This window comes from Perca flavescens, chromosome 23 (assembly GCF_004354835.1).
Source record: "Perca flavescens isolate YP-PL-M2 chromosome 23, PFLA_1.0, whole genome shotgun sequence".
NCBI lineage: Eukaryota > Metazoa > Chordata > Actinopteri > Perciformes > Percidae > Perca > Perca flavescens.
In genome coordinates this window covers 7,919,217-7,934,489 of record NC_041353.1, presented here as the reverse complement: position 1 = coordinate 7,934,489, position 15,273 = coordinate 7,919,217, and the positions used below count along the sequence as shown (strand labels likewise).

The 15,273-nt window shown below is 42.2% G+C and overlaps 1 protein-coding gene across 1 annotated transcript in view; it reads left to right on the top strand.

Annotated features, from left to right (window-relative positions):
* Nucleotides 1–14,713, top strand: part of lin7a (lin-7 homolog A (C. elegans)) — a 40,103-nt gene extending 25,390 nt beyond the window's left edge. Inside the window, exons 4-6 of the mRNA XM_028570858.1 lie at nt 8,314–8,523; nt 8,938–9,156; nt 12,683–14,713. Coding sequence (XP_028426659.1) covers nt 8,314–8,523; nt 8,938–9,156 — 429 coding nt within the window. The 3' untranslated portion in view covers nt 12,683–14,713. The remainder of the gene's footprint in view (nt 1–8,313; nt 8,524–8,937; nt 9,157–12,682) is intronic.
* Nucleotides 14,714–15,273: the final 560 nt, after the last annotated feature.

The following is a 15,273-nucleotide window of genomic DNA, read 5'->3' as shown; positions in this document are numbered from 1 at the left end:
CTGACAAGCTCGCTGTATCAGATTGATGTCTTCATTTTTTTGTTTGAGGAGAAGTTTCTGTGGAAATTTAAATCAAACAAAGATAACCTATTTCTATATTCACTTTACAGGCTATGATAGTTTAATCACGATTCACTGCTCACATGGGATTTTTGATGAAGATGACAGCTCATGTCTGTTCATATAAGATTGAGAAAGCTAAGCCTTTTTTTTATATCTTTGCTTCTACCACTCGCCTCAACGTTTTTTTGTCGTGTCACAGGTGAAGAACACAATCCGGACTGAGACATTTCCTGGTGCAGTTTGATTGGAATAAGCAAATGTTGGTGTATAAAAGAGGTCACTTGAACAGAACTTATCACCAGCACCTTGGCTGCAACAGACACAGGCCTTTGAAAGAAAGCAAAGCGGGCAGGATGTCTGATTTCATGTGCAAGATGAGAATGATGAGATGCAGGGAGGAGAGAGAAGAGGGCGCCTCTTTGTCCTTCAGTTGTTCAATGTCCAGCTGGGCCCACTCCTCTTCAGTACATCATAGTACTGGGTGAGTGGGTGTGTGGAGGATATCAACAAAGGGAGGATGAGTGCAGAGGGATTGTACGAGACTTCAAATGATGAGTGCTTTTGTTGCCTCTTCCAACCAACACTATGCCTCGAGCACAATAGTGCAGAGTCTGGTGAATTGCAGTTAAACACCTGTTTTACGTAATAGTTCAACATATTGATGAACATACTTATTGGCGTTTTTTGCTGAGAGTTAGATGAGAAGATTGATACCTCTCATCACATGTCTGTGTGTTAAGTGTGGAACTAGAGACAGGAAATAATTAGCTTAAATTAACATAAAGGCTGGAAGGAGGGGCACCTCTAAAGCTATTGTTTGTTTATCTTTATCTGTACAGCTAGTTTTGTAATTCTTTAATCTTTTTTTCTAGTTAAAAAGATTGGGGTTTGTCTGTGCATTTAATATGGAGGTTTAGCCAAGAGGTGATTAGCCTAGCTTAAATGGCTACTGGAAGCAGCTACCTTGGATGTCTCGAAAAATACACCTTCCAGCAACTCGAAAGCTTACTAATTAATAGGCTGTATCTTTTTTGTTTGGTCTGTACACAAATGTAAAACATTTGTGGGATTAACAAATAAAATGTGTTACTTTGTGAGCTATGTGCCCACGGGTGTATTTTTTACTTTGGACAGAGCCATGCTAGTTGTTTCCCATTGCTCCCTTAAGCTAAGCTAATCATATGTAGGCATCAGCTCCATACTTCATGCACAGACATGACAGTGCTATCAATATTCTCATTTCACTCTTTGCGAACTGTTGCACAAAATTAGACATTTAACAAAAGGAAAGATTCAACAAAGTCAGTCAGGTTGATTTCTTTCAATTACATATCTGTTAGCCTACTCCATTTGGAATATCTTGTGTCATTTGTCAAGTGGGCACCATTGTGTGATCTGAAAAATAACATCTGTATGAATGAGTAGAGTAATATCCTTTTAAATTGGGGAAAAAACCTGTTTCTGTCTCTTCTGTCTCTCTTTGTCATAAGCCTGAAGCAACCATAAAGACATGATTTAAGCAGCTTTTAAACTCCTTCCTACTTTTCCCTCTTTGGCCAAAATGTTGAGAAGCTCCTAAATCTATATTAAAATTGCATATCCACTGGGCAATTAACAGACAGCTAATGGCCTGAGCTGGCTTAGCTGTGGGGACACTCTCAACTGAGAGCACTGGATATTTTTAAAAGTATTTTTAGATAGCACTAAGCCAGGCCAAAGCGGCAATTCCATTCAATCAGTAGGTTATCTCACAGATAGTCTGAAAAACAAAACAAAAAGATGCATACTGTAGCAATGGTATTGAAAATGAAGTCTAATGACCAAAGAGATGAAGTACGGCAATGCTTCTGCTCAAGTAGCCTACTTTAGTTAGTGGGATGGTGAATCTCCTGACACTTGGGCTTTGTGTTTTACTTGAACAACTTGATACTCTTTGATTGCTTCATTAATTAAATCAGTTCAGCCTCTAATTCCTGGCTCAAGGCTCTTATTACTGATCTTAATGGAGACAGGGACTATCAGGGCTCCAGAGAAAATAATGGGAGCTGATGATCAAGTGGCTTTGGATATAAAAGTTATACTTACACTGTTGTTGTTATCAAAAAAGTATCCTCTAGCACGCTTTTAATTTGAAATGCCTCCTGTGTTTGAGAGGCGCCGGCCATCTGCCAGATTGTTTTTTCGTTTGCAGAAATCCAGATAAAGTTTTGAAGGTCGATGTGCTGTGAGGCCCGGGAGGCGACGGTATGCATTTAGCTTCACAATGGGACACGGAGGGAAGGGGGAGCAGAGGAAGAAAGACAGAAAGAGAAAAGGGAAGGAGAGGGTAAATTGGTAGATGCAACAACTAGATTAAAACAGGCAGCAGGAGAGGAGAGAGAAATGAGCAAAACAGTTTGAGCAGAACTAAATGTGGATATGAAGATGCATATGAATATGGAAGGGAGAGCAGAGATGGGGACACCGCCTGCATGGCGCATCAAAGGCCTCAAAGTGCCAAGATACTTGCCTGCTGCTGGGGAATTTAGATACACATCTGCAAAAGCTTCTGACAGAACCTCCCCACCTCTACTTTTTTTTAATCCTCCCTTTTCTCGATCTACCTCACATATCATAGATGATGCCAACTTGACAGCTAGGCACCTGGGGCAATGCGTCTATGGATCAGTGGGCACGGGGTGTCTCTTTCTCTGTTCGTCTGCCATTAGCTTTCCCAGCCTGGGCTAACAAGCTCCTGGGTGCTTGTTCTGAGCGTACGAGGAGCAAGAAGCTTGCGTTTCAAAGAAACCTCAAAGCCAGCGAGTGACATCAACCAGCTGGTAGAGTTACAGAGTGTAATATACTCAGTGACGGAGACGTTGTGCACCTCACGGAGCGTTTTATTGTTCTGCTCTTGCAAACTCACGTTCATAACAACAAGTCACCCAGAGGGGTACGGTGGCTGAGAGTAGACATTAGGAGTAAAACTAAAGTCACTCTTCTGAACAGCGCCCCTAGCGCTACACCAATACATTACATCTCCCTTTCTTCAAATAAGGACATACTGTACTTATAGATAATGTAACAGCATTCTATAACAAAGCTAACATTAGCAAAACCTGAATTAAGCCACCAATTCAAATATCATGTTGGCACAAATAATGGAAATAAAGTGTGTAACTTAGCTTGTTGTTATAACTCTCAGAGCAGCCTTACTTAGTAAAGTAGGTCACGGAACATGCTCAATTCCTCTTAAACTTTTTATAACAGAAACAATCACAAATCCAGTCTTTGAGGGGGTTTCACCACTCTGCCTCGTTTGGTGGTGTATGACCCGGAAGGATGAACTCGGCCAGAGTCTAGGAGCTTTCCAACAGGTGAAGGCAACGTTCCACCAGGGAAGAACACCTCCTGGCCGGAAGCAGCCTCAGCTGGTTCAGTCCAGGGCTCATCACTTGAGAAGTGACGTGACTGATTTGCTACAGCTGTACTTTTTTGCGAAGCTGCTGACTGTTACGGCGCAGCTCTTTGCCGCCACAGTCCACAATGTATGATCTCGGCGCACTGTGTTTCTCAACAACAACTGCTGGTGACCACTTTGATTTCCCAGGGTACGGTTCCACTCTGACCTCTTGTCCAGGTGTTAGTGGTGGGCGTTGTTTAGATGCTCTGTTGTTGTCATAGTAGAACTTCTGGGATGACTTGGAGTTGTCCAGCAGATGCTTTATCTTGTGGGAGTCGTAGGACTTTGGGACAAGCAGCTGTTGAGCTGTAGGCAGTTTGTCTCTGGGCCTTCTCCCCATCAGCAATTGTGCGGGGGACAAGCCTACAGACTCAAGGGGGGTTGTTCTGTAGTCAAGCAGTGCTAGATGTTTGTCTTGAGCTTTGTACCACAGTCTTTTGACCGTTTGTACTGCTCGCTCGGCCTCTCCATTCGAGTGAGGAGTGTGAGGAGATGATGTGAGGTGTGAGATGCCGTAGCTCTCACAAAAGCTTTTGAACTCCTCAGCTGTGTACTGTGGGCCGTTGTCCGTTCTCAGTACAGCGGGAATGCCATGTCTGCAAAACTGAGCTTTCAGTGTTTCAATGACAGTGTGACTACGCTGGTCTTTAAGTACATCTACTTCAATGAACTTTGAGTAGTAGTCTACAAGCACTACATAATGTTTCCCTTCCCACTCAAAAATGTCAGATGCCACCTGCTCAAAAGGCAATTCTGGAGTTACTGTTGGCTGTAGTGGTAGTCTCGGCAGTCTGTTTTGGAACTCCGCACACTTACTACAGTTTCTCACCATGTCCTCTACTTCAGCACTCATACCTGGCCAGTACAACACTTCACGCGCTTTCTGTTTGCTTTTCACCATCCCCAGGTGGGACTGATGTATGAGCTCCAGCATGCGGCGTCTCATGGTGGGAGGCACCACTATGCGCAGTCCTTTGTACACCACTCCATCACATACTGTTAACTGGCTCCTTGAATCCCAGTATGGCTGAACAGCAACAGAAACGTCTCTCCTTTGTTCCGCCATCCCTGCTGGATTATGTGCTGTAGGAGGTTTAGCTCTTTCCTTGTGCAGTCTTGCAGCTCACTGTACTTTTCATCACTTACTGCTACATGGTTTAGCATAGAAACACACTCTAAGCCGTCCAGCTCAGGCGTGTTGCAGGTCAGTTGAGCCCTTGAGAGAGTGTCAGGCAGTTCCATATCTTTTCCTCTCCTGTACTTGACATCTAAATCATACCATTGAAGGCGCAAGCGCATCCGCTGTATGCGCATGGGGGTTGAGAGCAGCGTTTTTTTGTAGATGTCCTCGAGTGGTTTGTGGTCATTGAAGACAGTAACCTGCTTGCCAAATATGTAATGGTGAAACTTTGTGCATGCATGAACAATAGAGAGCATTTCTTTCTCTATTTGAGCGTAGCGAAGTTTCGCATCCGCCAGTGACCTGGAGGAAAAGGCGACAGGATTTGGTCGCCCTGCAGGAGCACAGCTCCTAATCCGCTGCTGCTTGCATCACAAAATATCACTACAGGCTCAGCTGGATCATAGTACTTTAGAACTGGAGGATGAGAGCACAAGTCTTTTAGCCTCTCAAAGGCTTTTTCCTGAGCTGGCTGCCATGAAAACTCCACGTTGCTCTTAATAAGCTGACGAAGGGGTGCGTCTTCCTCACTGAGGTTAGGAATGAACTTTGACAGATACGTGACAAACCCCAGGAAACGGCGGACTCCCTCCTTGTCGGTGGGTGGAGCCATGCACCTGACTGCTTCAACCTTAGCCGGTCCGCTTAAGACCGCCTGCTGTCAGTAAGTGTCCAACATACGGCACCTCACTCTGTCGAATGTGGCACTTTTTGAAGTTGAGCCTCAGGTTGTGGCTTGTGGCTCTCTCAATAACTTTGCGCAGAATCACATCATGTGTTTTCACATCGGGTGCTGTGATTAGAATGTCATCCATGATAGCTGTGGCACCTGATATTCCTTCCAGCATGCCATCCATGATGCGTTGGAAAATCTCAGGGGCACATTTAACTCCGAATGGTAGCCTAAGCCACCTGAATCTGCCAATTGGCGTGTTAAACGTGGTGAGGAGCGACGAGTCATCATCTAGTTCTATCTGGAGAAACCCAGATTTGGCATCCAGAACAGAAAATACCTTTGCGCCTGGCATGGAGGATACAACTTCCTCAACTGTGTGCATGGGGTAGTGCTCTCTTTGATTACCTTATTTAGGTCGCTGGGATCTATGCAGATCCTTACATTCCCTCCACGTGTGACAGCAACCATGGAGCTGACCCATTCAGTGGGCTTTTCCACTTTGGCAATGTAGCCGTTTCCTTCCATTTCCTTTAGTTTTGCTACTATCTTTTCCTTTTAGTGCAGCTGGTTGCCTGCGCACAGCATGCACAACACCTTTAGCATTTGGCTCTATTTTTATGGTGTATTTTCCTGGAAGCGTCCCGTAGTACGTACCAGATCCGGAAAATCACTTAGACCTTCTGGGACAGTCTCTGCGGTGTACTGTCCGTAGCCAGGTTGTTGTTGTGGGTTTCATCAGCCTTTTGCAGGAGTCAAGCCTGACTATCAGACCTAAGGCTTCTGCCGTGGTTCCACTGAGCACACTTTCTTGTGTAATGTTCACAATCTCAAATTCAGCAGCAGTTTTGCGGTTTTTATAGTGAACCGTCAAATCCACTGCAGCAACAGGTCTAAGCTGGTGGTTGGAGTAGGTGCGTAGCACTGTTTTGGAGCATTTCAGCTCACCCTTGTGGAAGAGTCTCTGATAACTGTCCAGTGTCAACGTGTTGCATTTCGCACCTGTGTCTATCCTGAATGTTACCGGCTGTGACAGTATGGTGACACACGCTGTCCACTTGTCATCCGTTGATGAACCTGCAGCATAGACTGGAGAAACAACTTGGTTGATATTAATGCTCAGAATTTCCTCATCCGTCTGTTCGCTTGCTGGTGACTCTACATACACTGTATGCACTGCACGCTTACGACACACCGCCATCCAGTGATTGGGCTTGTTACAGTAGGAACATGTTGAGCCTTTAGCAGGACACTTGCCTTTGTTCCACCTGTGATCCGACTGCTTGCCACAACTCGTGCAGTTAGCCGCAATCTTCTGCTGCGCTAATTTAGGACGATCTGGATGGTGCGTCCTTTTATTGTGGCTGAACTTCTTTGGTTTAGCTGATACTGTGGAAACCTGTGAGCATTCAGCGTCATCTCTGACTATTTTCATTTGTTTCTGCGACATCTCATACTGTTGTGGAATCTCCAAAGCTTTGGCTAACGTCAGATCCTCACCTTTGTCCAATAGCCTTTCCTGCACTCTTTTTTCGTGCACTCCAGCGATGATGGCGTCAATCAGTATGTCGTCCGGTTCAGCGTATTCACAGTCCATTAGAAGCAGCTTTAAGTCCTTTACGAAGTGGTCGAAACTCTCACTTGCACCTTGTTTCCTCTGCTTGAAACGGTGACGAGCTATCCTCTTATTTTTCCTCGGTCTGATGTAGTTTTCGAACTTATCCAGTACCTTGATGGGATCTCCTTTCTCACCATCCGCCCATTCAAGCGTTTTGTAGACTTCTCTGCCTTGCTCGCCTATCCACGTGCCGAGCCAGCCCGCCTTCTGCTTAGCTTCTAGCCCCGACAGCGGTCCATCAAAGACGAATGTGGCGTGACTTCTAAATCTGTCAAACTCTTTATATAAGTCAGCGGCATCCCAGTCAATCCTCGGGTGTTCAAACTGTGGAGTAGCCATTGCTACACTTGTTTATAAGTCTGTGCTTGACAGAATTCTGACACCATGTAATATACTCAGTGACGGAGACGTTGTGCACCTCACGGAGCGTTTTATTGTTCTGCTCTTGCAAACTCACGTTCATAACAACAAGTCACCCAGAGGGGTACGGTGGCTGAGAGTAGACATTAGGAGTAAAACTAAAGTCACTCTTCTGAACAGCGCCCCTAGCGCTACACCAATACATTACACAGAGGGTGAAAGGTGTCTGGCTGCTCCTCCAGTGTGAACTTGGTTGTGTTAATCCATGTGCTTAGAAAGCCCGAGAACTTCTCATGTGGAGTCTAATTCCCCTAGCCCTTACTAAATCCTAATGCTTTGTTAGCCATCCTCAATGAAATGAGAAGGTGCAGCAGAGGTTCACATTACACTGTATACCCAGCTTCACAATCATTTTGTAGTACTTCTAAAATTGGTTTCATCCTTTGCATTCATTGTGAGTGTAACATAGAAGACTAGAAGCTATAATGCTGCAAGACTTGCAGTTTTGTCTCAAATGTGAAAATGTGTGTAAAAATTTGTTTTTAAGATTTCCTGTAGCTTTTCCAAAGATGATAAATGTATTTGAGCAGTAAAGTTCATCCTTGACTTTTGGGAACAGCGTTTGTAACAAAAGCATGAAAGTACTTCTGGAGCTTTCAACTGCATTTAATAGTCTTCATGATACATGTACTGTATATTTCTATATTGTACTTGTAGATTCTTCTGCATTAGCAAGTTACCATTAAACTCTACTCTCTCTGCATTAGCTCTAATAATCAAATGTTTTAGGTTGTGCAGGTTAAGTTTAGATTTGAGCCCATGTTTGGGCTCAATTCAACCCAGTGTTACACATTGTTTATACTATATAATGTCTCAAAATGAATATGTACAGTACATACAGGTATTTTTTCAGGGTTTGGGGATAGTTAGTAGTAAGATAATACGTACGAAGGATCATTTTCCTTCTCTTCCTTCAGGCCACAGTTGCAGCCTTCGCAGCCAGCGAAGGTCACTCCCACCCGCGAGTGGTGGAGCTACCCAAGACCGAGGAAGGGCTGGGCTTCAACGTGATGGGCGGCAAGGAGCAGAACTCCCCTATCTACATCTCCCGCATCATCCCCGGAGGCGTGGCTGAGAGGCAGGGCGGCCTAAAGCGAGGGGATCAGCTCCTGTCCGTCAATGGCGTGGTAGGTCTGACCTTTTGATACAGAATGTGGGGACAATGCCTCAATATATGGATCGGAGAGAGAGTGCAGATAAGCTTTTCTATCCCTATTTATTATTTAAGCCCGCTTCCAAAAAGATATATTAATATTTTTTTAGCAACTTCTCACACTATGGAGCAATGCTCAGTTTGATATGTCAGTCAACAGTCAGGAACTATTGACATCAAAGTGCAGCACATGTCTTGAGTAAGAAGCAGAAATACTTCTCCAACAGCAACAGAGAGTTGAATATCACTGACTGTAAGCCTACTAGTTTCACATAATATCACAGGGTATTAAAAATGGAGGAAAGGGGAGTTACTATTTTTAAGAATACATATTCAAATCAGCTTCATTTAAAATTCTACCCTGTCTCTGTCTCTAAACCCCCTGCAGAGCGTGGAGGGCGAGCACCACGAGAAAGCGGTGGAGCTACTGAAGGCGGCCAAGGACAGTGTTAAGCTGGTGGTTCGCTACACCCCCAAAGTGCTGGAGGAGATGGAAGCTCGCTTTGAGAAGCTGCGTACGGCCCGGCGACGCCAGCAGCAGCAGATCCTCATGCAGCAGCAGCAACAGCAGCAGAACGTGGCCTCTCAGCAGAACCACATGTCGTAGGTGAGGCGCTTCATTGCTTTAAGGGTGAGGGGTGGGTGGGGGTCAGACATAAGGTAAGGCACCGCCAGAGAAGAGGATAATGACATGAATGATTAGTCAGTCCCAAGTTTCAATAGGCTGGGACATATTGGAAGTAGATGTTAAAGGGATACTTTGCTGATTTTGATTCAGCTCTGTGTCATCTCTATGTGGGCATCTTTATGAACGGTGTGTGGCTTTATTTTGGCTTAGAGTTGCAGTCTGCACAGCTGAGCCTGGACTCGACTATGGTGAACTTAAGATGAGCATAGATTATCTTTGAGCTTCAACATGGATTTTCTTTCTTTTTTATTTGATAGAGTTTTGGATCTGAAGTGTATGCTATTTGTTTTTATTTTTATTTTAGGAGGGGATACAGATATGGATAATACAGATAATATCCACATACAGTATTATCTTTTATCATTTTCCTCATGAGCATGTGCACAGCCTTGGACTCCCAGCTATTCCAGTTTCAAGGTGACTGGACTTTTTCTCCTGCAGGCAGATTTATTAGCATATTTTAAATCTCCTCAGAAAGCTTACTTTTCATCTGTATTGTTTTTTTGTTTACAGTATATACTTAATTAGTAAAGTGGTTTTCCTGAGTCAAGTGAAGTGTCAAAATTAAAACATTTTGCAAGCATCCAGCCAAGGAATATAGAAGAAGCCTGTTCAACTGTCCTTTTAAGTTGTATTCACCTATGCTCTGCTTTGCCTTGCAACCACTTTAATTGGCTCGTGTGCAGACTAGCAGACATTTACATCCCAGCACGAAGCCTAAAACCTCTGTGGTATATTTTGCAAACTCAGCAGCTGGTATCCCTCTGTGCAGATTTTACTGCTTCTGCTATGTTCTGCCAGTGATTCTGTTGTAAAGGCTGTAAATTATTCAAGCTAAAACCGATTACATCTGTGGCTCATGTTCATGCAGGTACGATGATAATACAGCCTGTAATGCTATGATTTGGAAGCTACAGCTGGATGGAGGGTCTGCATACCTCTGCTTTAAACAGTATTTTTACAGTCCAAATTTAGAACAAAGTTGTGCACTGCCAGTCAAACTAAAGCAGAAGAAAAGCAAGAAGAAACTTGTCAGACACTAATCAGACCATTAAGCTAAATCATATCATGCTATGCTTAGTTCTGGCCAGGCTTCCCAAATTATGTAAGCGTTTCCCTGACGTATTGGAGGCGGGCATGTGTCCAGGATCCCTATGTCGCCGCCCGTTTGATACCAAATCCCCCAAGCATATCTCTTGTCTTGCACTTGGCACGGTGCAGCTTGGGAAGGTATTTGGGAGCTTGTAACAGTGTATTATGGTAGAGCTACAGAGAGGGAACTGAGCAGGGATCATGTTGTACAGTATCCATGCTGGCATGCTGACCGCAGAGATTTGCTTTGGCGGCCAAGAGGCTGCTGACCAAGTGACACGCACAAGCAGACAAGAATGCAACATAAGCCACTGGTTTGCCTGGCATTCATTTGTCTCTGTCACTGTCTCTCTGTCCACCAACACAGGTGACTACATTACACAGCTGAGTGTTTGGTCTCCTGATCAATAATTAGTAGATGAAAAATATGTGTATGTAAGACATACTGCCTCTACTCCTTTCTTTCCTGCAAGTTGAATGTATTATTTTATAAAAGTTTAACTGTTAATGGATGTATGTCAGGCAAAGTGACCCGCCGCCACTATGAATTGCTGCAGCAAACCCTGCATATACTGTATATACAGTGTTTCCTTTAGGATTTTTTTTAGCAGTGGGGGCAGGTCTGAACACAACAACAACATCCCACTTTTATTTAGAGCCTGTGTAGTGGGTATAACTCTGCATTGTGTTGTATTGTGGTTCCCAGAGTTTGTCTTTCAGCAATGTATTCCAAGGCACCAGCTCTATGTGTAGAAAAACAAACCATTCGCACAGTCTCTGAAGGAACTGTAAGGTGATGGGCATGGTTCAGGTGGAGTGAAGGTGTGGTGAGCAAACATAGTCTCGGTCAGAAGACATCAGGTGATATGGAGTGAGGAATGAAGCAGGGAGAAGGCAGGGTTCAATGCAGCACCAGTGGTATTTTATTTTATCATTCAGAGTGACGTGGATTCATTGCATTTACTGCGTGCTGCAGAAAGAGATAACAAAAACATAATACAATTAATGAAAGTGGTCAATTAACACATTCTGCAAACAAACAAATGCACAGGCTTTTCAGATAGTACAACAAACAATATATCCACATTGCTTATGGCACATGGCTGGCAAACAATGGAATTCTGTTAGCAGTGCACATGTTAGCATAGCAAAGTGACAGAAACTCATGGCATAAAACAGACAAATGATAACTTGACTCACGTTAACTCATGAAGACTCACACAAGTTGCATTGGAGTGCCGGCAGAATGAGCAAAGAGTTCACAATCAATTTATAGGCAACAGGTGAGGTGGGCGTGGTCAGGCAGCAGATAGCAAAAGCATCCCTGAAAAAGTAGAATGGAGTCAAAAGGGAATGGGATGGCAAGAGTCTTTTCAGTCTCTCTTGCATAAATGCTCTCTGTGCCTTTGTAATACAATGAATAGAGTCCCCGCGTTACAGTAGCTAGCACTGTTTCTACACTCTAGCAGTGCCACACACATGCCTTGACAAACTTCTCTTCTAGTTAGCAGATTAATGCATGAAAATTAACAAAACTTTAGCTCTAAAACATACTGTAAAAACATGAATACAGTCACTTACTTTTGTTTAAAGTAACTTTGCGTCACATATAGTAAAGAAAATACTTTTTGCTGTTGACTTGTCCACGGCAGTACATTGCTTAGCTTCCAAGTCGGTACTCCTGCCTGCTTCTCCAAACTGGGGGCGTGCCGACCGTCATTTACTGTAGGTAATACACTGACTATGGATAAGTACCTCATGCAACCCCCACTTCAAAAGGTCCAAACTATCCCTTTAAAAGCTCATTTGTTGTACCAAAAACATGAGAGTTGGAGGAATTGAAGCTTTAAAGCTGGTATGAGAATCAAGCAGCATTTAAATCTATAATCATTTAGTAAAATCATCAGGCAATACAGAATTAGCTTGATAAGATAAGATAAGATAGACTTTATTAATCCCACACTGGGGAAATTCCCTTGTTTACAGCAGCTCAAAAGAAAGATCCACACACATTAAATAGACAAAGGAAAAAAATTACAAAAAGTATTATAAGAAATAGAACAAAAATAGAATTAGAGTTATAATTAGAATAGTAATATTGACACTATAAAAACCCTTATATAAACAGACAGTATACATGTATATAGACACAGATATACAGATGAGTAAGGTGCAGATACATGGAAATGACATATTGCACAGTAGGAGGTGATAGAGTAATAAATAAATACATAAATAAATATGCATTGTGCAGAATGTTGTCAAGATAACACTCAAGTCTCTAAGTCTGAACCATCAGTGAGCTCTAAGGCATCACTCTCAGTTTGTTTCTCTTTTTTTTAATGATCTGCAGGTTGTTCCAAAAAAAGAAGAAGTGAAGGAGAGTGAAAAGGTGGATCTCAAAGACCATCTGTCTGTTGTTGAGGATCCCAAAGGAATCTCTCCGTCGTGGAAGAAACCAACAAGTAGAAGACTCTTTTACTTCCTCTCTCCCTTCCAGTGTACAACCGATTACTGAGCAAAAACAAAGAGAGCCGTTTGTCCTGAAATTGGTGCTTTGAAAGACAAGTATGATGGAGGCTAGCACTGAAAGTTGTCCATTTTAACTTTGTATTCACTTTTATAAGTTGTTCTCCCCGGTTGTGAGTCTTACTGAAACTCCCTTTCTTGTGTTTGTTGTTTTGTTTACAGTCATCCATTTTTGATTGTTCACCGACTTCCACTACACCGCGGCACCTTTGCCATTTTGCCATAGATGTCATGTGTACAGTGGTGTTTCTATTAATTCTTCAACAGGTGCTTGTATCTCTGTATGAATGACCATCAGTTTCTTTTCTTTTTTTGTCAAACTTGTCCTGTTTTGGAATAAACGTGGACTCTTTTTTACCTTCTATATTGTAGCAGGAAAGATTTTGTATCTTGTAGGTTTAGCAATAACACACATGCTTAAGTTTTTTCATTCTTTGACACTAAATTCACGATCGGATACATACATATATACAGAGTTTATGGGATACATGCACATGTAAATCATTGTAAAGTAAAATGGGTCTTATGTACTGTAAGGCAGCTTCTGTGTCCAGTATATCCTCTGTGCCATTTAAAGAGATTATTGATTTACAGGTGGCATGAATAATTATTGTGCAATAACTGTGATTATTACCAAACTTGGTAAGCCACTCCTCACTGAGATTTATTTAGAAAATATACCATGAGACCAACATGTTAACAAGAGATTTTACCAAAGTTAAAATCAGTCCTCAGAAATGTTATATGTCGTGTTCTCGACAGACAAACAGAATGTCACCAGTTTTTATTGGAACAGAGTGGGAATTAAATCAAAAATAATGCTATAATTGTTGTTCAGTCTATTTTATAGTTTATGAGATCATAGATATAGCATACATTTTATTGTTCCTTTTAAATATTATGTATTCTTTCTAAGATGTGCAGATTATTATTTATTCCTTGTATAACAGCTAAATATTAGCACATAGTTCATGTAGATCCTGGTTTCTGTTTTGACAATCATTTTGAGAAGTTATTACGAGACTGAGTGGAATGTTTCACTTCCTGTTATCCTCCGCACCTGTAACGGAAATGTTGATAAAAGTGATTATTACTTTTCTATCGTCTCCATCTTTGGTGCTAAGCGCTCCTTGTTGTGTGTTTTTCTTTTGCCCTACACATCCCTGAGATCACTTCTTTGTGTCACTGATACTGTCTTGTATTTCTGTTTGTATTTCTGTTTGTATTTATTTTTCTTTAGGTGGCTTTCTTTTCTTTGTTTGTTCAACTGTGCAGGCTTTACCGCTTTTCTTTTCTCCTTCAAATTATCCTAACTAAATCCAAAACATAAAACGCATCACTTCCTGCGTGCCAGAGTTTTTTTTTCTCCATCCGGACTCTGTATGTTGAAACAGCGAATGAAAAGCTGTCAGGACGTTAATATGTGGCTTTTTTTTTTATGATTATTCCATTATGGATTTATTGACAGAAAGTGATCACTTTTCATGACATTACATCTAATTGCACAAGTCCAGCAGAGCAAAATCCTTCTACATGCATAAAATGTGTCAGGCATTACCATTTCCTAAATAACCTGTTAGCACTTAGGTCACATAATGCCAAAGCTTTTGTATTAGGTCACCTCTGGGCTCAGGTTTTATAGGACGCTCGCTTCGTCAAGCAGAACATCTCAATACAACTGATCCCTTTTTGTATCTTTAAATCACAGGTACTCTTTCTTAATTGACTGAACATTTTTGAAGCTTATGGTCCTGTACTTACCGTCAAGATAAAAAAGAGACAACAAACTGTTGATATGCAATTGTTATACATACTATATTTGTATAAATAAATCTATGTGCTTGTGTACAGTGAATGCTTTATTGACCCTTTCTTCATTCCCCATACTACACTTTTATCATTTAATTAACTCTGACCAGGAGCACCAGAAATCATGTCAGCAGTATAACACCCAGTATTGTCATCTTCTGAATAATTATTTGCAAAGATACAGATGGTTTGATTAGGGATGTTGCTACATCCAAGCCATTCCAAAGAGATAAAAATGATTTATTTATACAAGGTTTTGGTGGGAACACAGAGTTCAGCAGATTGTGGCAGTGTACATTGCAGGAGGGAGTCTAAAAGGGATAGGCAGGACAGGAGTCCCGACACGGAAGAAAAGAAATGTGCTGCTGTGGAATGGGGATAGCAGCTAAACATATTTAAGACACCTAAAAAAAGTGTGTGCTATATTTAGAAATGTTTTGCTGCTTTACCTTGGTGTCCGACCCTTTAGAATGGGGAACTGAAGCCATTATATCTATTTATGCTCTCTTCCAAACTACCAGACTCCTTTGACAAAAACTGTAACTTTACCTCGCAGAACACAGCTTTAAAGAGAGCAATATGACGACTTCAGTTCATTCTCTTAAA